Here is a 23426-nt window from a genome sequence, read left to right on the forward strand (position 1 = left end):
TGTGCATTGGAGTTTTAAAAACGTATCGCATGAGAAAACCGTTCATTGGTCACATAACGTGGAAATGTTACGGTGCTCTTTTTGGAAGGAAGAAATGCACTGTATGTATGCCTGCCTGCAATTCTAATTCTGACTCCACTGCTTGACTTTTTGCATTCCTTCAGTCCAGCACAATTCAATTGAGCACAAGAGAGTAGTGCTAATAAAGCCAATAGATTTCGATTTGACTCCAGTTCACGACTGGAGTTCATATTTTATCTGACAGATTTATTTGATATTGTATTTATTGCTTTATGTGGATCCTGTTAATTCATTAATACCAATAGGTAATCATGTATTTAATAAATGTGACACAAACATTTTTGACCCCTTTGTTGTTTTATGTGACCAATAGCCCAAATGTTTGCAAAATAACTTCTTGTTCATTATAACACGTACGTAAGTGTAACATGTTCAATACGTTTTTGTAGCAGCCGAAACGACTAACGAATTGTGTTGTCGTACATGAGAAAAGCTTTTCTTGTACCCATCTTGTATTACTCTTATTATTCACATTTATGTCCGTCCGCATAAAAACAAAATGCTGTTTGCAATTTATCTGTCACATACGTATTATGTACATTAGCATCCCGAAAACAAAACACCCTGTTGTAAATATTGAAATGTTTTTTCCCCAAACTCTGCTATATCCAACAAACAAATAAGCCTCACTCATTTGAAAATGTGAGTGGCACCCTTGTTATGTAGCTTTGACTAACATTTGCACTGTGGAACCAAATTCACGGCCCACTTCAGCTCACTCCTTGCTTTGACTTTGTAATGTGCTGTTTATTGGTGCTTTGGAGTTCATAACTGTTGTTCAACCATGCATTTTGCTCAAACTCATTTCCTTTTCAGTGCTACTCTTATTCCCATTGCATAAGCTAACCTGAAATTGTAGTGGCACAAACAGAAGAAAATTTCACACCAAGTCGACTTGCAAAGTAAATATTTAGCGCACTCGTTTTCACAATATTACTGATAAATAAATGAGCTGAAGGGTGAAGCAGACGCATGATGGAATTATTAGTGGCACAATTTCTGTGCGGGGGGGGGGGGGGAATCATTTTAAAAGTAGTGTAAAATGAGTGTAGAAGATTTTTTGGGAAACGAAAAAGAAAATTCCAGTCACTCTACGGGATTTCACCATCAAATGTCATACAATGACCATTTATGTTTTATGAATAGCAGATTAGCGCTTTAGCTGTTCACAATGGGTATTCTTGCAAGACAAATGTTTTTCAGACTGGAATTAGGTTTGCATTTCCTGAGCTCTTTCTGCGGATGCGGCGCGTTGTCGTGTTTCTCTGAGAAAGCAGAAGCATTCACGCAAAGAAAGGAGTGTTCAATTTCATTTTTTTGCGAGGCGGGGCTTCAGGTAGCAGTAGTGATTAGAAACTCAAAATCCCGCAGAGTGCAGGAGTGGTCCAATTTTAAATAATGAATGATCTCATCCTTGGAACAAAAACACTGATTGCCATCGTCCTGAGCTCGGAATGAAAGCCCAGGCTCCAATTCAAAGTGCAAATATTTCAGCAGCTTACTGAAAAAAGGAAATACTCACAGCCATAGCTCATAGAAAGACAACTGGCAAAAGAGAAAGAATCATCCATTCTGACTTTTCTTTGTCATTTAGTTGTGCTCATTCTCTCTCTCTCTCTCTCTCTCTCTCTCTCTCTCTCTCTCTCTCTCTCTCTCTCTCTCAGTGTCTGTCTCCTGCTGACCTTTCATGAGTGTGGGGGGGGGGGGGGGGTCAATGTGCCATTGTCCACTGTGCTTTACTTCATTTCTGCAAACAATAGAACATTTGCAACATCATTGTTTTCAGCCTCTTTGGCTTTTCTGCAATGAATTCTCTTTTTGATGATGCTCTTCAGAGCACTGAGTCCAAATCTTGTTTTGACATGCAATTAACGGCTTTTGAAAGAAACATCGACTTCATAATAAAAATAAATAAAGTCAAACATGGAGTCACCATGTACGCGTGCGTGTATGATGCGATGTTGCAACTTCTGCTAGCCAAGACCTCTTTATAGTAAAGCTATTCTTTTCTCTACCTTCTGACTTCTGGTCTTTTGTCCAAGTCGTTCATTCTAAATAAGTGTGTGTGGGGGGTTGCATGCTTTATATTTTTATTTTAGTAGTATGAAGTGTAGTTACACATCCTTTACAGTAGGTGGCAGTGGCACTCGTAGTTTTTTTATAGATGCACTTCAAATTGTTGGCGTTACAGACTGAACAACTCTGGTAATAAGCTTATTCTTTGTTCTATATTCTTTTGTTTGTTTGTTTGTTTTCTTTCAAATGGCCATTACAAGCGATTTTAAACTTTCCACTGTTAGGTATTTATATGATAGATTCTATATGACCTTTGGCTCAATGGTGATCTCATTTCTCATGAAATAGTCAAATTATACCTCTCAACCCCCCTTTCATGACATCATCCAATAGCTGGTTGCTGTTGCTTCACGCAACACCCACCCACAAAACAGTAATGAACAGTGATAGCAGTGATAAAAACTAGGATGGTGAATAAGTGTAGAGCAGGGGTGCGCAAAATCGCGATCGACCGGTCGATCGCCAAGCCACTATTCGTCGATCGCGTGATATTCTTTTTTTTTTTTCGCACTTGACGCGTGTACAAACAACGGCGCTAACAACACAACACAAACACGCTAGCTCGCGAGTTCCCTCCAATTGTCAGAACCCTGTTTTTTCTCTGAAACTGAAGAAAGGGTATAAAAATGAGTGGGGCAGCTGGCCATAGTAAGAAGTATCACTTTCATAGGGAATGGGAGTAGGACTTTTTTTTCACGATGACATATATATATATATATAATATTATATATATATATAATATATATATATATAAAAATTTTTTTTTTTTTTAGTGGGTAGATCTTTGTGACTTGGTCATTTCAAAAGTAGCTCGCGAGCTGAAAAAGTTTGGGCACCCCTGGTGTAGAGCATCAGTACACACACACACACACACACACACACACACACACACACACACACACACACACACACACACATATTTAAAAGGATTTTTTATTAGCACTGAAGCGGTCATAGATTGTATTTCTATTTGCTGTCTTAGTCAGTTGTTTTTCTTTCAACCTGACAGAAATATGTATTAATCTTCATCTGTGTCAATTAGCTGGAGTAGCCAATTATTTTGAAATGTCCATTACATTTATTCCCTTCTTTGTCTGATGTGTGGAAAGCCGATTAACAGGACGTGAGCTCGACCCGCTTCTAAATGTTTGCGCCCCCCCCGTCTGTCATTTGTTATGTTGAGTAGTCAATGAAGCAAAATCCAATGTCTCGCACAAAAGCATTTGTCATGGTTTCTACTGTCCGGGCAGACCTGGAGGAGGGGCTTCAAAGTACTCTCAATCTCGGAAGACTAAATTATTCATGCGTCTTAAGATCTTTGGTTGCAGACATGAAGACTTCGACTCGGTCGGGCCCTGGTGGCCGCTCCTACTGCTCATCCTGAAAAAGCTGAATAAGAAAAACCAATGTCAAATGATGTTTTTCACCTCATTGTGGATGCCTATGTGCCGTATCCTCCTCTCTTCCACCGAAATATTCTCATTATCAAAAGAATACAAATGACTGACACAGCATGCAAATGTGCTTATGTTGTGCTTTTTGATGATGATTGACATTGGATGATGCTTGGAAATCTTTGCATGTCCTAAAAGCATTTGCCACTGTCTTTGAAACTGCATTCATATTGATTGCTGCTGGTTCAGGGAATTTGCAGACTGAAGAAGACAGTGGAAAGGAGAAGGCTTAGGGTTGCAAAGGGTGCTTGGGGGCAGGGTTAGGGTTAGGGTTGGCCTGCCCGCCTGCTTGCTTTCCCTGCCTCCTTGCTTTCCCTGCCGGGGGTGGGTGGTGTCAATGTGACATGAGCTAATGGCTCTCTGCTGCTGGCATCTGGCTAATGTGCATATGCGGCGGAGCAGCTCATTTAAGAGTCAGGGTAGAATCCCCAAGGGAAAGTGGGGGCTTTGCAACTCGCATAGCCTCCTCACACTCAGATGATTAGCTATATTTCTTGACAAGGACATTGTCCCATTGATTCTTGCACCACTGACTCCGTGTACTGTTAAGCCCGCAATATTTGTGTGTGTTTGTGGTCAGGCCTCACATGAGCCTCCACATTCAAATCTGTCGTCTTTTGGCCTCTCGCTAATGATAAATAGTGGCTATAGCTAAGGATAACTTCATTTGTTCCACATTTATTTGGACGAAATAGCGAAAAAATGGTTTCAAAATGTACGAAACTTTTGAAAATGACATTCGTATTTATTTATTTATTTTCTTCCCCCAAACTAAAACTAGTTGGACAGTCACAGAGCATTGTTTGCGGTGTCCTGCTTGGTCATTGCTTTGAAATAGGTAAGAGTAAATAGCCACGCACTTCCGTTGTTGTTCTTTCTATTCCTCCTTCTCAGTCAAGTCTTTTGCGACACACCTCCTGCGTCTCCTTTCCTGCGGCACCATAATACTATTGCTTTTAGATGATTTTATTTCGTTGTCTTTATCCGCCACAACCTTAAAAGCTGGTCCTTGATTATATTGTCTGACAAGAATCCGGTCCTCGGTGCTTAAAAAATGTTGGGGACCGCTGTTTAGAAACTAAATATACAGTATATATGATCGATCGATATCCAACTTCCTTAAGCATGTCATTTATGATGGAGCTAATTCTCCTGTTTTTTTGGAGCGATAAGCTAAACCTCTGGGCTTGTTCTCCAGCGCTCCATGCTTGCAGTGCCACATGATTAGATGCGCCTCACTGAATGGACACTTTAGCCAAACACAAGGGAATAGTCCTGTTTATGCTCTGTCTATCTGACACACGACGGATGCGGTGGAGGAGAACACAAGCTCAGCAGGGGGTGGAAGCGAAAAGAAGCACATCTTTTTTTAATTGGCATTTCAGCCCTAAAGTGATCTTTATTCATCATCCACACTACATTTTCTTATGTTTGCAGTCACTTTGGGTTTCCAATGGTGCTTCATTTATTTCCAATGAACCTGCCATGCACATTTTTGGAAAGCATGCAAACTCCACATCCAAATGAAGGACTGGAGCAGCCAATCGGACAGTCATTGTCATCTCTCTACCGCTGTGTGACAGTCCCTCGGAAGATTGAGCAGAACTGGCAACATTGAGTCAGGTTACACATGCAGCAGGCCATCTATCTGTATGTGACACAGCTCTCTCAGCCTTCATCAATGCACAATATGACCAGACAAGGTCGCTCTCGGGTCATCTCTGTCACGTCTCGTCCCAAGCCGTGTTACTGTGTCTAGGTTGTCATGGTTTCTTTCTTTCTTTCTTCTCTTTCTTCTTTCTTTCTTTCTTTTTTCTTTTTTCTTTTTTCTTTTTTCTTTTGTCTGTCTGTCTGTCTGTCTGTCTGTTGCTGTCTGTCTGTGTGCGTGTGTGCGTGTGTGTACTCGCCCCTCCCTTCCTGTGTCCACTCTCAATCGATGTACTAATCACAGTCACCTGCCTCTCTCTCTCGTTACCTGTCGCGTATGTAAGCTCTGTCTGCGTGTCACTTCCGGTTGGATCATTGTGTTGTTGTCTTGATGTCTTTTTGGTTCCTGTTGTTGTCGTCGTTATGTCTTGATGTCTCCATGTCCTGTTGTTTTCTTGTCTTACGTCTCGGTCAGTCAGTCAGTTCAGTTATTGTTTTGTCAAGTCATGTCAGTTTGCCGGTTCTGTTAATTCGTTCCCTTCAATAAACCGAGCTGATCCAAGCTGCATTTGGTCGCCCTGCTCCATCCGCTCCATGACAAGCTCGGCCATCCCAACACTTTTTCAGACATCAGATTCCTTTCTTAAAACCTATTCACTTTCTTGCACCAAATATTACTCGTAATGTAGACATATATAGATAGCTTTAAGCACAACATACATTTCTTGTCAGCACCTAGCAGTCCACCCAGGGTTTAGCATCTAAAAAAAACTTTTGAAAAATGACGATTTTTGTTTTCCTTTGTAAAACAGAAAGTACCAGAAGTGGCACAAAATGACGATTTGGCTTTACTTTGTAAAACAGACAGTACCGGAAGTAAGCGGCACTTTGTTATTGACGACAACTTGTCAGTGATGGAAATAAAGAAGGGATGCGAAGAAAAGCAAGGGGGCAGGCGGAAAAGAATGGGATGGGATGGGATGAGCGGATCGCGACAGTAGAATGTGGCAGGCAGGACAAAATCGTGTCCATCCAAAGACGCTTTTGGGTTTCCTTGACAAGGGAATGAACGCCTTCTAATTAGCCCTGCGCGGCTCTCATCATTGCTGCTGCATCGGCGGGCTTCAAGGTAAACGCCATGCCTTCATGCGTATAGAGATAGATAGATAGATAGATAGATAGATAGATAGATAGATAGATAGATAGATTAGATAGATAGATAGATAGATAGATAGATAGATAGATAGATAGATAGATAGATATACTTCTTCCTATTTGCCACATTTTGCACCGCTTGCTGGCTTTGTTTTTGCGTTTCCACGAGGATGTGCTGAGCTTGACGCAGCAGCGTCAGAGCTCGGGCAGAAGCCCATCATCCATCCGTGTTTTCCCCGCAAGACGCGTTTTATCGACCAATGCGTGTTGCCGAACGTTGCTTCAAACTTAAATGAAGGGTTATTGCAGCCAGGCAGCCAGGCAGGCAGGCAGGGACAATGCAGACCAGTTGATTGCAACGTTTTCAAACGATTGATGGAGCGAGCGTGATTGTTTATAAGTGCTGCCTATTGTGTCATCATCACTGCCGGAGAAATTATGATGAAGCAACGTTATTAATGCCGAAGCACATTTGGGAACCAATTATCTTCCGCACAACCTGCTTTCTGACCACTTTTGTATTGTTATCGTATTCGTTTACTGGGCATTCGATCGAAAAGCTTACATCCTGGCCGCCCTTTGGAAACTCATATTACAAATGTCTTTCTAATACGTTTCTTGACCAAAACAAAAACAGGTAATGTGATGTAATCTTGAATTCTCATGTAGAGACGATAAGCAGTTGAATGGATGTGTGGATGAAAAGTGCTGTTTTGAAAACGTCATTTATGGGGGGGAAAAATCCTTTGACTGTGTGATGAAGTGCTTCTTGAATTAACTGACTAATCACGTTTTTTTTTTTTTTTTTTTTGGAAAGCCTGGTTGCTTCAATCACCTAAATGGAACCTGCCTTTCATTTGTTCCGTTTGTAGGCATAAACAGGTCGCGCAGACTTGACTTGGACTGCACCTAATCTCTTTGTGAAGTGGATGGAGACCATGGAGCTTTTCTTCAGCCTACTGCTCCTCAGCTCACTTCCACTTCAGGCTTTGGGCAAGTTGATGCAATCACACACATAAATACGACATTTGTTTCTTTCTCTGTGGGCATCTCTAGCCTCTTATTCATCTTGCTGATTCCCAGAATGGCCTCATCATTTTTTCCTTTTTTTTGCAGGTGGAGACGTGTGTGTGTCTGGTCACGATAGCGGGCCGGTCTTTGAAGAACAGCCAAGCAGTCTAATCTACCCCGAAGGCCTGAGTGAAGGCAAGGTAGTTCTCAGCTGTCAGGCCAGGGCAAGTCCAGCTGCTTCCTACAGGTAATACCTGGCGGAACCTTTCAAAGTGTTCTCGTACGCCATCTTTCTTTCAATTTCTCTCTGACACGCAGGTGGTTGGTGAACGGTAGCGAGGTTCCGCTGGGTTTAGACCTCCGTTATAGCATGGTCGCCGGTAACTTGGCCATCGGCAGACCCGAGTCGGCACGAGACACGGGTTCTTATCAGTGTCTGGCCATCAACCGCTGTGGCACTATCATCAGCAGAGCAGCGAACCTCAAATTTGGCTGTAAGTCAATCAATGACAGGACCAAATCTTTGTCATGTAGTCAATGATCTTTTTTTTTGGATTCCTTCTTTTAGACCTCCACGACTTTCCTCCTGACAGCAGGAGTCCTCAGACGGCTTATGAAGGCATGGGGTCATTCCTGGCTTGTCAGCCGCCTCCACATTACCCAGGTAATGTCATGGTTGAGCCTTTTAGCCATTAAGGACGGCCGAGTGGTCCCAACCGACACCGTTGCCTCCTTTTTTTTGCAGCTCTGTCCTACCGGTGGCTCCTCAACGAGTTTCCAAACTTCATCAAGAAAGATGCCGGCCGCTGGTTTGTATCCCAGGTTACGGGTAACCTCTACCTTGCCAAAGCGGAGATCAATGACACGGGCAACTACTCTGCTTCACGACCATCAACATGGACATCAGTACCAAAAGTACCTTCAGCAAAGCCAACCAACTCACCGTACTACCTGAAGGTAAGACGCGGGAATGGCGATGATACAAAATGAAAGTCATGCGCCGCTTTGACTGCAGCCAATCCAAAGAAGTGGGCTCCAATCATCAAAGTGCGCTTCCCGGCCGAGACCTACGCCCTTGCCGGACACGCCGCTCACTTGGAGTGCTTCGCCTATGGAAAGTAAGTTTCAAAGTGGCGCATTCGGAGGGGCCTGCCTGGCTTTTTGCTGACAGCACATTCAGGGTCACCGGTTCTCGGTCACGTGACCACATTGGTGAGAAAATGCTCGTCCTTTCACGGTTCCTCTTTTCTTTCTGTATGTAGTCCAGTCCCAAATTTGAGATGGAAAAAGGTGGATGGACTCATGCCGTCCAAGGCGGGTTCTAGCGTGGAGGGTCCCACCCTGATCCTACCAGATCTGTCCTTTGACGACGAGGGCGTCTACGAGTGCGAAGCCCGCAATTCCGAGGGAGTCGATGTGTATCAGGGCCGCATCAGCGTGCAAGGTTTTTCCTCAGCCTTTTTTTTTTTTCCATTTGCAGTCAATCGCTGTGGTTTGACACATGGCCTCCTCTTTGTGTGTGTGTGTGTGTGTGTGTGTGTGTGCGTGCGCGTGTGTGCTTCAGCTCAGCCAGACTGGTTGCAGGTGATGAGTGACTCTGAAGTGGAAATAAGTTCTGAGCTTCACTGGAGTTGCGTGGCTGCCGGGAAACCGCGACCTTCCATTCGCTGGCTCCGCAACGGACAGCCGCTCACTACGCAGGTGCAAAAGAAAATTCATACCATTATGTTCTGTGTTTTGTCTGCTTAGGCTTAGACACGGCGCTCGGAATAAAAGAACATTGTGCCGTCAAGCAAGACAAAAATGAATCCGGAATCATTTATAATTAGTCTTGTAAGAAAAAATAAAAATCTCTTTCTAACCTTCTTTCTAACTCTCCAGGACAGAGTAGAAGTCAATGGCGCTCGTCTGAAGATCAGCAACCTGGCTCTGGAGGATTCTGGGATGTACCAGTGCGTTGCTGAGAACAAGCATGGAACAATCTACTCTACCGCTGAGCTAAGAGTCCAAGGTAAGACTCAAAGTTGGAAGACTCTTTTGTTCAGCTAAAGCGCTGCGCCATTTGTCCGTCCGCAGTTCAGGCTCCAGACTTCCGATCGAACCCAGTGCGAAAACTGATCCCTGCAGCCAGAGGGGGACGAGTGAGCATTGAATGTCGCCCGCGAGCTGCCCCCAAGCCCAGCCTCTTCTGGAGTCGAGGGACCGAGTTGCTCACCAACAGTAGCAGGTATACGGAGAAGGGGAAGAAAAAACAATTCAGGCCATTTCTTCATGATGGATGGATGGATGGATCCTTTGCTTGATAACAAAAGTGTGGACAATGAGTCGAATGCACATTCAATCAAATCGATGCAGCCGATTCTTTCATTGTGTCACATGTCATGGTACCGTGTTGTTATTTCTTCTGATTGTCTTTGAACAGGGTGACGGTGACTCCCGACGGAGTCTTGTGGATCACCAACATAAGCAGAGCAGATGAAGGCAAATACACTTGCTTTGCTGAAAATTATCTGGGCAAAGCTAACAGCACGGGACACTTGTCTGTCAGAGGTAGCATTTGCACACCCAAATTAGTCTCCAATATCGGTCAAGTCCAATATTGATTGAACAACCCCCAGATGCTACCAAGATCACATTGGCTCCGTCCAACGCCGACATCAATCAAGGTGAGAACGTGACCCTGCAGTGTCACGCCTCTCATGATCCCACCATGGACCTGACCTTCACTTGGGCCCTCAATGGGGCTCTGCTGGACCTGGAGGACTCCACGGGGCCGTACCGTCGAGTAGAGGGGGTGAGCGAGAGAGAGAGAGAGAGAGAGAGAGAGAGACGATGCAAAATTCATCCATTCAATGAGAAAAATAATGGAGAACATTTTGAGTCATCACTTGTTGAACTGAACATTGTCCAACAATTAACAGGTATTCTTGCAATTATCCAGCTTTCGGATACGTGGTCGGCTTTTACTTTGGAGAGCCGCCACCAAACTGGCTTTCAAAAAGATGGAAAATAGCTTGTTGTGTGATATCCTTCTTTAATAAACAGTAAACAGGAAGATGATGTTCTTGATTTTGCTGTCCCCATGTAGAAGGAAACCATCGGAGACCTGTTCCTCGTTAACGCTCGGCTGAGTCAGGCGGGCACTTACACGTGTAGCGCTCAAACTGTGGTGGACAGCGCCTCCGCTACAGCCAAACTGGTGGTACGAGGTAAAATGCAACCTGCCTTCTCCTGTCGCGTACAAAAATGACCATCGTTCATTGGCAACATTTCTTTTGGCCAAACGGTCAAATGAATGAAAATGGGACTTGACAGTACTTTGGCTGCCATGTATGTGTCTTATGTTTGTTTTAGGGCCCCCGGGACCACCCGGCGGTTTACTGGTGAGAAATGTGGCCGAGACGTCGGCGGAGTTGAGGTGGAGTCGCGGCTACGACAACCACAGTCCATCGGCAATTACGTCATCGTGGGCCGATCTTCTCTGACGCGTGCTTGCCCGGTGTGGAAAACAAACGACGTTGTCCATTGACTTGACATTTGGCTGGCTGCATATCCATGGATCCATCAACAAACTCCTTTCATTTTCAAACCAGAGCCAGTCAACATCGAGGGCAACGCCGAGTCGGCCTACGTGATTGGGCTGGTGCCCTGGATGGATTATGAATTTCAGGTCATCGCTAGCAACATCCTGGGCAGCGGCGAGCCCAGCGCGCCCTCGCATACATCCGCACGCAGCAGTTAGGTGAGCTGACATCAATCAATGACCCGAGCCAAATGGTGGCAAAATGCTATGTGCTTTGCAGCTCCTCGGTTGGCACCCAGTGGACTCGGGGGTGGAGGAGGAGATCGCCATGAACTTATCATCACATGGACAGTAGGTGGAGGCCACGCCAGGCCACACCACAACGCCACGCCAGCCATGGGTGGGAAAGGGGTGGGACTGGCTTTGCCGACCGACCCTGGGTCTTCTTCTGCTTAATTTTCCAGCCCATGGCCAGAGAATACCAGAACGGTGACAGCTTTGGCTACCTCCTGGCGTTCAGGAAGAAAGACACGTCATCACAGTGGACAAGCGCGCGTACCTTTTGTGGAGTCGTCGCGCTATGTGTTCTACAACGCCACTCTGACGCCATACAGCCCCTTTGAGGTGAAAATCAAAGCCTTTAACCGCAGGGGCGAAGGTCCCTTCAGCCAAATTGCTGTCGTCCACTCTGCTGAGGAAGGTTGGTTCATTTGGATGGATTTGATCTTTTCACACAAATGGTGTCATTTTAAACAAGGCTTTGCTGACAACAATCCTTCCCTTTTGTTTGTCATTGATATTCAAATGAAAACACATGAATGATGTTCTAAGTAATGACCGACAGGGGGCGTCCTAATGTTCTCTCACCTCTTTATCTGTACAACTCCATGAACGTGCGGCTCTGTTTTCCTATGGAAAAGGAAGGCTTTGTACACGACAACATTTTCACCTTCTAACATAACTATATTTCTATCTATGAATCCTTGGTTCACAGAGCCAACAGTTGGACCGCTAAGCATAAATGTCAGTGCGCTGACAGCTTTTGAGATCCAAGTGTCATGGGAGCCCGTCCTGCAAGCCAACACCAACGGGATCCTGAGAGGATATGAGGTGACCTCATGCTTGCTTGACTGCCTTTTCTTGAATATGGATTTTCCCGACCCTCACCTGATCAATGTATACTCTCACATTTCCTCTTTGTACTATTGGAGTATTATGACAAACGTTGCGACAATGTCTGTTTAGATCCGCTACTGGCGCCAGCACGAACGGGAAGCGGCAGCGGATCGAGTGCGCACGGCAGGACTCGAAAGCACAGCCAGGGTGTCCGGACTACGTCCCAGCACTCGCTATCACGTTGCGGTTCTGGCGTATAACAGCGCGGGCACCGGGCCACCCTCGCCGCGATCCACCGTCACCACCAGGAAACCACGTAGGTAGCGGCGAGGGACAGTCAAAGCTGCAAAAATGGCCTCATTGCAAAAATTATGCCATAGATAAATAAGGGAAATGCGCCAATCCGTCGGGCGGGGCGGGGCCGGGCGGAGACCTTTTCAACTCAAATAGTAAGTCGCTTCTTCCTTCAGCTCCTAACCGGGCCCCAGCAAATGTATCGTGGCGGACGGACGCTTCGTGGGTAATTGTGCGATGGGACCGCGTGAAGGCCATGCACAATGAGTCGGCGGTACTCGGCTACAAAGTGAGTCTTGTTTGCAGACTTTTTTGACATTGTGTCTGGCCATAGTTCATACTGTAAACAAGGCCAAGTGTAGCCTCTATACCTGCTTGCCAAGCCTGAAACGGGGAAAAAAAGCCACAATGATCTGATGGCAGCAGAAATGTCTCTCTTGTACTTTGAGCTTTGGAGCGCATATAGTACTGTATACCTTGTGCAAGACACTCTTGTTTGATTGGATCGTAACAATAAATCTGTCTGTTAGGAGAACAAAAAAAACCATAGCTAATTATTAATTCCTATTTTATTATTAACCCTCCTTCAGATTGATCTTTTGTTTTGGGGAGTCATAAAAAGCACGTATCAAAGTTCATCCGAATAAAAGGAATAGGGCTCAGTCAGATAAAGTGACATTTTCATTTAGTAAATGCTTGTCAAATATTTGAATGGGAGGAAAATCATTTTCAAATCATGTCAAATAGACATCAAAGCAACGTTGCATATGCTTTTGCACAAAGCGGCTTTCTTTGGCACACTTGCCGTCAAATGAATAGCAGTCTTAGGAGCTGCGTAACTTGCAACAAGTTGGGCTCGACGCTAACCAAACGTGTGACTCGGACAGGTTCTGTACAAGCATGAGGGGCAAAGCGTTTTGAAGGTCCTGGACGTGGCCAAGACGTCAGTCAACCTGCCCCTGCCCAAAGACAAGAACGGATACGTCGTACTGGAACTTCGATCCTGGGGTGAAGGTGGGGACGGACCTGCGCACGAGATTATCGTCTCGCGGGACTCAGGTGAATCATTTTTTCGTCACGACTTTGCAGATTTTGGATTGAAAACATTTGCGTATCCACATCTGGATTCGATTTCGAAACCGCAGCCACGCATTTGATCTGGAAGTGAAGCGAGGCGCACATTTGTGCTGGATTGCGGAGGTGCTCATCGATTTTGACTCGGCTCTGCCAATGTGCTCTTTTGTTAGAACGAGGGACTGTCAAAGTGCAGCGGGTGTGATATTCACTCATGTTTTTCAGGAACCGGCATGATGGTGCAGAACAAGGCGAGTGTCTCCGGTCATTCGCTCCACCTGCCGGTTGCCGTGTTTCTCCTCAGCGTTGTGTCAGGCCCAGCTCTTTCATTGATGAACTTCAAGTGAACACTTCCGATGTCTCCGTTTCGTTCGGGTTGGATTGGAACGGGTAAAAAAAAAAAATAATAATCTGTGTTCAAGTAGTAGGAGGGTGAATGTGTAGTCATGCATTGGTACCACGCACGTCTCAAAGCAGCGGGAGCGTTTTCACCTTCCGACACATTGGGGTGTCAGCATGTGTTAGAAAAGGTTTAGCGTTTGGGTCCCAGCACAGCATTCAAAAGTCATTAGTTGTGTCATTGTAAATGTAAACATTGTTGAAAATGAGTTGCAATTCCACAGAATTGTGGATCACCACCACAGCTTGGCTTCACGGGATCTTTTCTTAAGAGTCCAATTGTTAATGACTACAGAGCCACTTCTCTTTCATGTCCGCCTTGTTTTTTTCCTTGAGGTAACGGAAGCATGAGGGTCATCTTGCCGTATCAATTGGGCAAGGCAATTCCAAAATGCTCTCATGAAATCATTTTGTGAAGCCTCTTAAAGCTGCCTGCATCAAAGTCACCGGCCGCCATGTGTAATTATTCATGTATGTCACTGGTCGGATGAAAAAAGTATCTAGAATGATCGATTGACTGGTTTGTTTGTTTTGGGGGTGGATGGAGCTGTCCAAGACAATCCGTTGTATTTTTCCTCAATGGTCCCTATTGTTTGATGATCATTTTAAAAACGCTAGTGTCATGCCTTTTCTTTTACTGCATCTGCTTTTATGATACCTACAGCGATGACGCCGTTAACAATGTCATTTATCCCCCCTCATTGTAATCCTGTCAGCTTCTATCAGCTCTTATGTAAAACTTTGTCACATTTATTACACTGGACGGGAAAAGTCAAGTGCAGTGACTATTTGGAACGTTCTCTGATAATCCAACTAAAATTCATCTTTGATACACGATAGCGGACCACGGCAGATTTGCCCATTTTTTAAAAAGATCTTTTAATCTTTCAAACATGGCGGTGTGGTACGGCAAATGTGTCGGTGCACACGTCGTTTCAAAATGTGTTCTTGTAATGATAAGGATGATGTCATCCATCCATTGAGGGTCGCAGGCAGCTGACAAAGTGAGCTGGACGTATGGACATTTGAAGGTCTTCATTTGGCCCAACGCACGCACGCACCACACACACACACACACAACACACGCCAGAACTGCTGACTGGCTCAAACATGAATGTTGCAAATGCGTGCGTGCTTAAAGACATCATTTCCCAATGCCTTCCTTTAGTATGGTAGTATTTCCATTTACTGGTAGCTAGGTTTGACAAGCAAGCAAGCAACCAAGCCGTAGAAAAAGAGGAAATTGCAATAATGTTGCCTTTCAGCTTTTTTCAAAGAGATGATGAAAAATGTCAAGGCGGCTTGAAATTGTTTCAATATGATGAAATAAACATGCTGTGATTGTATGACTCTACTTGTGTGCCTTTTATGAGTCCTTAAATGATATCCCTTGAAATGGGAGCTGCCATCATCAATCATTTGGATTTCCTGGACGCAAATACCATGACTGATTAAGCCTTTGTCTGACCTTGAGGCGCGCTGGCTGGCTGGCTGGCTGGCTGGCTGGCAGGCTGGCAGGCTGGCAGGCTGGGCCGATACATATTCGTTCGAAAAGACGCCCACTGGGCTTTATCATTTGCACTTTGACACCATCCATTTAGTAGCAAGATATAAATTTGAGCCAAGCTGCCAAATTCGGTAGTGGTTCTTCAGATCCTCTCTAGAAGGTAAGGAAGAGTTGGTGGTATCTCAACTTGAACGTGTAAATATGTTATTCAAGGACTGTCATGTCCATTTTCTCCAGCTTCAATCTTTTTTGTTTACTCTTCTTTGATTTGGATGATTGTCTTCTTCCCTTTCATTTGTCATTGCAGTTTTCTGGCGGATTGGCTGCGCAAACGACGACACCATGGCAAAGCTCCTTCCAGGTAAATATGTTCATTTCTTTTGATTCAAATTCAAAAGTCGTGCTATCATGCAAAGAAATAGGCACCATTTTGTTTGTAAGTGTATCATGAAAAGATACTTTTCACATCTGAATCCACCCTGCTTGCTTTTGTTTCTGCAGCTCTGGGTCTCCTCCTAGTTCTGCACATAGGTAAGGAAGGAAGGAAGCAAGCAATTTGCAGCAATGAATATTTCTTTCACCTTGTCAATGTAACTTCCAAAGATAGTTTTGTCCTTGGCTAAAGCTGAAATGCTCCGTCGACAATAACCGCTATGGTTTTCATTTGCATTGATTTCAATGAAAAGATCAACTCTCGATTGGCTTCTGCCTTCCTTTCCTCAGCTACTTCCAGTAAGCTGGTGTGTCACATGACCAACTGGGCTCAGTATAGGCCCGGCCAAGGCAAGTTCACCTCAGACAACGTCGACCCTTTCCTGTGCACACACGTCATCTACGCACTGGCCACCATCAACAACTTCAACCAAATCGTTCCCATCGAGTGGAACGACGATCAGCAGTACGCCACCCTCAACAACCTCAAAAACATGTGAGCGAGCGACGCCTTTTACGCTCTGTTGTCCGTCTACTCACGTCGAGCATCCGCTCGGCTCCTTTGAATCCCTGAAGACAATCAATCACGTTGCTCTCATCTCTTAGCAATCCGGCTTTGAAGACCCTGCTGTCGGTCGGAGGCACGGTCAACGGCATGAGCCCGTAAGTGGTGGTGGAAGGAAGGCGTGATCCAAAAAGGTTCCCGTCGCGGGCTCACGCTTTTCTCTGCCAGATTCATCGGCACGGTCGCCAGGCCAGAGAGTCGCGCCGCCTTCATCCGGTCTGCCATCAGCTACCTGCGAAGCCATAACTTTGATGGGCTCAATTTGGCTTGGGAATATCCGGCACACAACGGCAGCCCTCTGCAGGACAAGCAGAGGTTCACTTTGCTGGTCAAGGTTTGAAGAGCCCTTTTTTTCTCATCTCGTGCAAAAACGACGGCCGCCTGCAGCCAAACCATAGATGTGCACTTAGTAACTGATTTGCTCTGCTCTGCTCTGCCGTGCTGTGTAGGAGTTGGTTGCGGCTTTCGAGAATGATGCCAGGGATTCCAAGAAGACTCAGCTTCTGCTGTCAGCCAATGTCGCTACCATCCGCGCCACCGTTGACAGAGCTTACGAGGTCAACCTGATTGCACCGTAAGTTGGAGGCAGCACGCTCCTCTTATTTGACTACTGGGTAACGCTTCAAAGCCACAAAGGTCGTAGTCATTCCAGGCAGTCGTAGCAATAATAAGAGAAACCCACAGACATCTGGACTTCATCAACCTGATGACCTACGATTTCCACGGACACTGGGAGGCAGAGACGGGACACAACAGCCCTCTGTACCAAAGTTCTGGCGACTCGGGCTCCCACATTCACCACAATGTCGTAAGTAACAAACGCAAGTGGGCATGCGTGGCCTTTATTCTTGCGACCCTCATTTGAAAAATCATTTGTCCAGAACTCCTCCGTGTCCCATTGGCTGGACTCGGGAGCACCGTCCGAGAAGCTGCTTCTGGGCTTGCCTTCGTACGGAAGAACCTACCGCCTTCGCACCGCCGCTACTGGCCTGGGAGCGCCGACAAACGGACCGGCTGAAGGCGGACCGTACACTCGCACTGCTGGTTTCTGGGCTTTCTATGAGGTGAAAATATGTTGGGGGGTTTTTGGAAAGCAAAATATTTCACACGTCATTCGGAGCCGTTTACAATAAAGGATCAAGTTGTGGGACGATGGATGCAACAAGGAGCGAGCTGATGGTTGGATGGTTGGATTCGTCTTTGTCAGGTGTGCGACTTCCTCTCCGGTGCTTCTGCTGAATGGATCGATGAACAGAGTGTTCCGTACGCCACCTCCGGCGGTTCTTGGGTTGGCTATGATGACCAGCGCAGCTTTTCAGCAAAGGTAACCACAGCATTGTGAGGGAGCTGGAAACGTCGTCTTGGTGTCATCTTGACGCCGATCCTATTTTAGGTGGAGTGGATGACATCCAGGAACCTGGGAGGCGCTCACGTGTGGACTCTGGACATGGACGACTTTTCCGGGGCCTTCTGTTCGGCCGGCTCGTATCCGCTGATCAACCACCTCAGGCTGTCCATGGGTGAATTTTGAGACGTTTTCCACTCACAGAGAACGAGTTGTCGTTTACGTACGTGTGCGTGACTTTACAGGCTTCCCCCCTAAGCCTAGCACCACCCCGGCGCCAACCACCACCAGGGACCCCATCCTGAGTTTCTGTCACGGCCGCCCTGACGGACTGTACGAAAACCCGGCTGATACCAGCACCTATTTCCAGTGCTTCCGAGGAAACACCTACCTCCACCGCTGCCAGCCTGGTCTCATTTACTGGGACTCCTGCAAGTGCTGCAACTGGCCTTGAAACACAATGCTTCCAATGGAGTCTTTGGGAGAACGTTTGCAATATGAAGTAAACGCAAAGTTATACATCGACCTGTCGTAGACTCCTTCATTCATTCATTCATTCATTCGTTCGTTCCTTCCTTCAGTCATCGTCCAAGCACTTATGAGGCTCGCAGACTTTTGCGCAGTAAGCGGGCTCCAAACGCGCAACTCCCTGGCTCGCTCTCGTTTTTAACTCAGCAGGGTGTAATAAGTACGTATCGTTCCAAACTTCATTTCTGGTCGGTCCAAGATGTTGCTATGTGCAAAGAGGAAAATTCCCAAAGAAATATTTCGAAAACTTCATTAGAAAACTTTTTACCGCTCCGATCAAATTGCCCATGTACCGCATGTAGTGCAACCCGCTCGCATGCATGCACACGCCAAAACGGGTGCTAAACAAAAAACATGTGAACTGGCGTGCCTGCCCACGGTAAACAAGAAAGCTCAATTCAAATAGAACCAAGCGCGCGCGTTCTTGCCAAGGTGACACTGCCGCAGCAGATATTGATTTTCAAACTTGAACATCGACGATCACAAACTATGAAAGGACCCACTCAACTATAGAGCATTGGCGCCCTCTGCGGGAAACCTGTTGTACTGCGACCCCACTTATTGCTATGTCTTTTGACCTCAACTTGTGAAACTCATGGCCCGCCCATCTGCTGTTACCCACTACACCTGGAAACCATCGAACAACTCAAAGCACGGATTTAAGTATCTTTGCAAAATAACATCACGTCTCATTAGACTTGCTGATGATCTTCTCTAGTCACCAAAGGTGTGTTGTCGTCTGGCTTATTCTTCAAAAACGCAGACGAAGCGGGAGAGTGGGTGTGTTAACTGTAGTCTTGAATCGCTCACCGCCACGTAGCGGCGCTCCTGAGCATGTGCAACATCAGTGTGGCATGCTGGGTAGTGTAGTTTCTGTTATATGCTCATAACAACACCAAAGGGATCCATCTAAAATGGAAGGAAACGCAACATGCAGTAAGTAGACCTTTGGAAAATATGTTGGCGTCTAGATGTTCACATAGACGACCAGCAGCCGACGTGGAGCCTCAACTCTTGTAGTTTCAACATCAGCTTTTGCGTGGAAAACATACGTCACGACATGCAGGTCAAACGTACGCGGCTTTTTCCTTGATTAACGTTTGATCGACAGCCAAGTGGCAGACTTTGTTGATATTCTTCTGCGATGGATGGATGGATGGATGGATGGATGGATGGATGGATGGATGGATGGATAGATAGATAGATAGATAGATAGATAGATAGATAGATAGATGGATAGATAGATAGATAGATAGATAGATAGATAGATAGATAGAGATAGATAGATAGATAGATAGATAGATAGATAGATAGATAGATAGATTGATTGATTGATTGATGATAGATAGATAGATAGATAGATAGATAGAGATAGATGATGATGATGGATGGATGGATGGATGGATGGATGGATGGATGGATGGATGGATGGATGGATGGATGGATGGATGGATGGATAGATAGATAGATAGATAGAGATAGATAGATAGATAGATAGATAGATAGATAGATAGATAGATAGATAGATAGATAGATAGATAGATAGATAGATAGATAGATAGATAGATAGATAGATATGAGCAACAAACAAACTCGAGGAGCTCGTGTCGAAGCAACAAACAAACTCGAGGAGCTCGTGTCGAAAAGATGCTCCTGCGGAGAGCTTCCAAATGTTTGCAATACTCACTCCAAACAGTTAGTAGTGCTTGCTGCACAGTGTACTCACTGGCGTACCTACCTACGTACGCATGGTAACGGAGAAAGCTCAATTCAAATAGAACCAAGTGCGCGCGTTCTTGCCAAGGTTCCTTGTTTTGACTTGACACTGGCGCAGCGCAGCACATATTGACTTGAATCTTTTTCCTTTCAGCAATTCCAAGATCTCATTACTGTAGCATCGGAGTGCTCTCAGTTCCCCGCCCCTGAAGGCAGCACTTTTGGGAAAATGTGGAAGGTATGTCTCTCATGAGTAGAAATAAAAAGTGGTTTGAAGAGACCGTTTTAATAACAGGCTGGCTTGCACACCTCGATTGATTGGGTCATCGTTGCCCAGTCTAGTTGTCAGTCTAATTAGATTGTTGTTGCCACTTGCATATTTATGCAATAGCTGCGGCTGCGTCAGATATTTTGATTTGAAGCGCTCTATTTTCCGTTTACATGTCAAATACACTACAATAATAAAGTTGACTATTCAAGAACATCTCTTTATCCTGAGACGCACACGACTCCGTGAGTAGCGTTTGAGACGACGTCGGTAAGTCGTGCGTGGGCTTGTAGCGCTTTAACTACAGAACTCTAACTATCTTCTAAGTTGCTACAATACTTTATCATCTGTCATTATTGAAAATACAGCGGAGCCGACCGCGCAACTGCACCGCGCTGGTCGCATTATTGTGACAGAGCCGTCGCTGAAATTTAGAAAATATTTTTAAAGTCCTGATGTACTTTCCAAAATTGAAGTGGACATCAGTGCGCAGCGAGCTTAATTTTGTCCGATCGCGCAACTGCAGCGCACCGCCGAACGCGCAACCGATGCGCGCCGCCGACCGCGCAACTGCACCGCGCTGGTCTCATGATTGTGACAGAGCGGTCGCTAAAATTTAGAAAATATTTTTAAAGTCCTAATGTACTTTCCAAAATTTAAGTGGACCTCAGTGCGCAGGGAGCTTCATTTATTAAATTAAAAAAATTTATTATTAAAGTCCCAATGATCGTCACACACACCTGGGTGTGGTGAAATTTGTCCTCTGCATTTAACCCATCCCCGTGTGATTTTAATCCATCCCCTGGGGGAGAGGGGAGCAGTGAGCAGCAGCGGTGCCGCGCTCGGGAATCAGTTGGTGATCTAACCCCCCAAGTCCAACCCTTAATGCTGAGTGCCAAGCAGGGAGGCAATGGGTCCCATTTTTATAGTCTTTGGTATGACCCGGCCGGGGTTTGAACCCACAACCTTCCAGTCTCAGGGCGGACACTCTACCACTAGGCCACTGAGCTGGTCCGCTAGTCCGATCGCGCAACCGCAGCGCGCCGGGCGCCCAGTGTCGCATTGCTTTAGGCGCGTCTTTGTGTTTTCAAAGTCAAAGTCAAGTCAAAGTCAGCTTTATTGTCAATCCCTTCATGTGTCAAGACACACAAAGTTTTAGGATGGCTGTACTGCATGCTCCCCCTTGCTTCCTTTGGAGGCATGATTCGAGTTGATGCAATCCTCAGAGTAACGAGAACGTAATAACGAACGGAGTCAGTTGGCATGCGGGTCCTCTCGGCTCATCTCGCGAGGTTCGACAACCGAATTTCGTCCGACATCCGAAGGGAAGAAATCTCGAATTTTTTGTTCGAATACCGATTTGTTCGAGAACCGGGACGTTCGAAAACCGAGGCTCCACTGTACAACATTCATGATCCCTTTTCCCATACAACATTTGTTATCTCTTGTTATCGCGTTGATAACATTTTACATAACATTAACGTAGGCATTTTTTTTACTTTGAACACTGACTGCACACAGGAACATTGAACAATGACCCTTCAAGTGTAAACGCTTAGGCCACCGCCGCCGGGGGGGGGGGGACGCTCGTCCGGAAGCTGTCACATAACATGCGTCCCGACTGAGTGGGAAGCTACAGCTATATCGTTGAGTTGTGTACCACCCATCTTCTAACGTGTGTCTAACACAGGGGTGGGCAAACTTTTGACTCGCGGGCCGAACTGGGTTCTAAATTTGGACCGGAGGGCCGAACCAGGAGCAGATGGACGTAGTGTTTGTGTGAAGTAATATAAGCGACCTGTAAAGGTCATTGCATAAAAGATTTTGGCCTTTAGTAGGTAGTAAAGCATGGATATTCCAAACAAGTTTTTTGAAAACAAATGCATTTATTAACAGCATTAAAAAAAAATCACTAAAAAACTGCTATCAGTGATTCTCATCAAATACGACACTATTATTATGAATAACAGTCTCCATCACTTCAGTGCCTGCAGGTCAGATTAATGAAATTTTTTTATCTTATGAGATCACATCAAACAGCAAACATTCTGACCAAATATATCATCTTGAAGAATCGGTGAAAGCATACATCCAAATAAAGTAATCAAAACGGCAACACGGTGGGGGTATCTGAACATCAGAGCAGAGTTTTAACACAAACACCTGGTAACAGAGGTGAGGAAACGGGAAACACTTCCTTAAAGTAAGCCTTAAGAACTTTACAGGTTAAGATTAGTCGCAAACAGGTGGTGGGTGCATCAATGTCCTTGAGCATCCTGCATTGTTTGAAAATGAGAATGGTCGCTAGTTTCAATCCCTGCTATGTGTACAAATCATATTCAAAATGCATTTTTTTACAACAAACTTGAGAGCCTCTCCTTCATTTTCAGTGGGAACAGTGTTGTTGGTCTCCCTTTTTTGCTAGTGCATCATAGTCTGGAGTAAAATTTGTTGTGGCAATTCTTAGGAGAGATCCGTTTACCTCGATCTGTGACGGGTTGATGTGGCTGAACGTCACGTCGCGTACGTCGAGCCAAATTGGCCACTCTTTTAACATTCGGCACTCACTTCTTTTCTTCGGGCCACTCATTTTAATGGAAGGATTCCAGGGGAAGGTTTGTGGGTGGCTTTAGCGTAAAACTGTATCTGAAAGCTCAGCGAGCGAATTACAAGAATGCTGTCGTCACAGCCCACGCTCTAAATTCGGGACTGATACAAATAGAGCGCGAGTGCGCCATGTCCGTACTACTGAGTACGTACTGAGTACGTACGTACACGCACTTGTGAGTGTGCACCGAGCTTTCTGACACGGCTTCCGGTAGTAAATGCGCAGGCGAGCGGTTCCCCATCTACTGGGGAAACGCAGTCATTGCAGGCAAAATGACAACAACAAAAATTTAATAATACAATTAATTCAGGGTTGGCGGGCCGGATTAAACGGTCCCGTGGGCCGGATGTGGCCCGCGGGCCGTAGTTTGCCCACCCCTGGTCTAACACAATGGCCTCCCTCCCTCCCTCACACATGCGCACCATTCCTTCCCAAGGAATCCCTGGTCTGCGTTAATGATCTAAGACCTCGCTCGACGACCTTTCCTTTCATTCCTCCCTTATTCTCTCTTGGCAGCCAACTCCACATTTTGGCCCGCTTGCAGGGGTGTTAGCGGACGGGCCCGCTCGTTGAAGTCACGTTGTCGCTTCTCTCGGACAGTCTCTGTTTGGTTCCGAAAGGCGTCAC

The 23426-nt window shown here is 45.7% G+C and overlaps 2 protein-coding genes and 1 long non-coding RNA gene across 3 annotated transcripts; 2 read left to right on the forward strand and 1 right to left on the reverse strand.

The window, feature by feature from the left end:
• Positions 1-1403: 1403 nt before the first annotated feature.
• LOC119122542 lies at positions 1404-10116 on the reverse strand. Its single transcript, XR_005097906.1, has 3 exons — positions 10104-10116; positions 1822-1828; positions 1404-1686 (listed from the first exon to the last, which is right to left on the reverse strand). It is a non-coding gene; the product is annotated as an uncharacterized LOC119122542 (long non-coding RNA).
• Positions 6153-15180, forward strand: LOC119122541 (contactin-2-like). The gene is given in 25 exon segments (XM_037250846.1): positions 6153-6387; positions 7286-7406; positions 7530-7671; positions 7743-7918; positions 7993-8088; positions 8170-8298; positions 8301-8381; positions 8440-8542; positions 8687-8868; positions 8989-9125; positions 9306-9435; positions 9501-9651; positions 9847-9974; positions 10043-10218; positions 10513-10633; positions 10779-10871; positions 10874-10941; positions 11020-11298; positions 11412-11494; positions 11496-11647; positions 11942-12057; positions 12193-12379; positions 12534-12646; positions 13245-13416; positions 13657-15180. Coding segments are annotated over 24 exon segments (3201 nt in total). The 5' UTR covers positions 6153-6387; positions 7286-7342; the 3' UTR covers positions 13779-15180.
• Positions 15181-15422: 242 nt separating this feature from the next.
• LOC119122540 (acidic mammalian chitinase-like) lies at positions 15423-18204 on the forward strand. The gene is made up of 12 exons (XM_037250844.1): positions 15423-15497; positions 15645-15698; positions 15839-15868; positions 16061-16265; positions 16376-16432; positions 16503-16668; positions 16784-16908; positions 17019-17142; positions 17216-17398; positions 17542-17658; positions 17728-17854; positions 17925-18204. The coding sequence occupies exons 2-12, from the start codon at positions 15680-15682 to the stop codon at positions 18131-18133; spliced, it is 1362 nt and encodes a 453-aa protein (XP_037106739.1). The 5' UTR covers positions 15423-15497; positions 15645-15679; the 3' UTR covers positions 18134-18204.
• Positions 18205-23426: the final 5222 nt, after the last annotated feature.

Source organism: Syngnathus acus, chromosome 5 (assembly GCF_901709675.1).
Source record: "Syngnathus acus chromosome 5, fSynAcu1.2, whole genome shotgun sequence".
Lineage (NCBI taxonomy): Eukaryota > Metazoa > Chordata > Actinopteri > Syngnathiformes > Syngnathidae > Syngnathus > Syngnathus acus.

What these genes read in the sequence shown, in the direction of transcription:
- LOC119122540 (XM_037250844.1), top strand. An exon ending in ACGGTCAACGGCATGAGCCC is followed by an intron (nt 16,433 to 16,502) that starts GTAAGTGGTGGT and finishes TTTCTCTGCCAG; the next exon opens with ATTCATCGGCACGGTCGCCA. An exon ending in GTTTCTGGGCTTTCTATGAG is followed by an intron (nt 17,399 to 17,541) that starts GTGAAAATATGT and finishes CGTCTTTGTCAG; the next exon opens with GTGTGCGACTTCCTCTCCGG.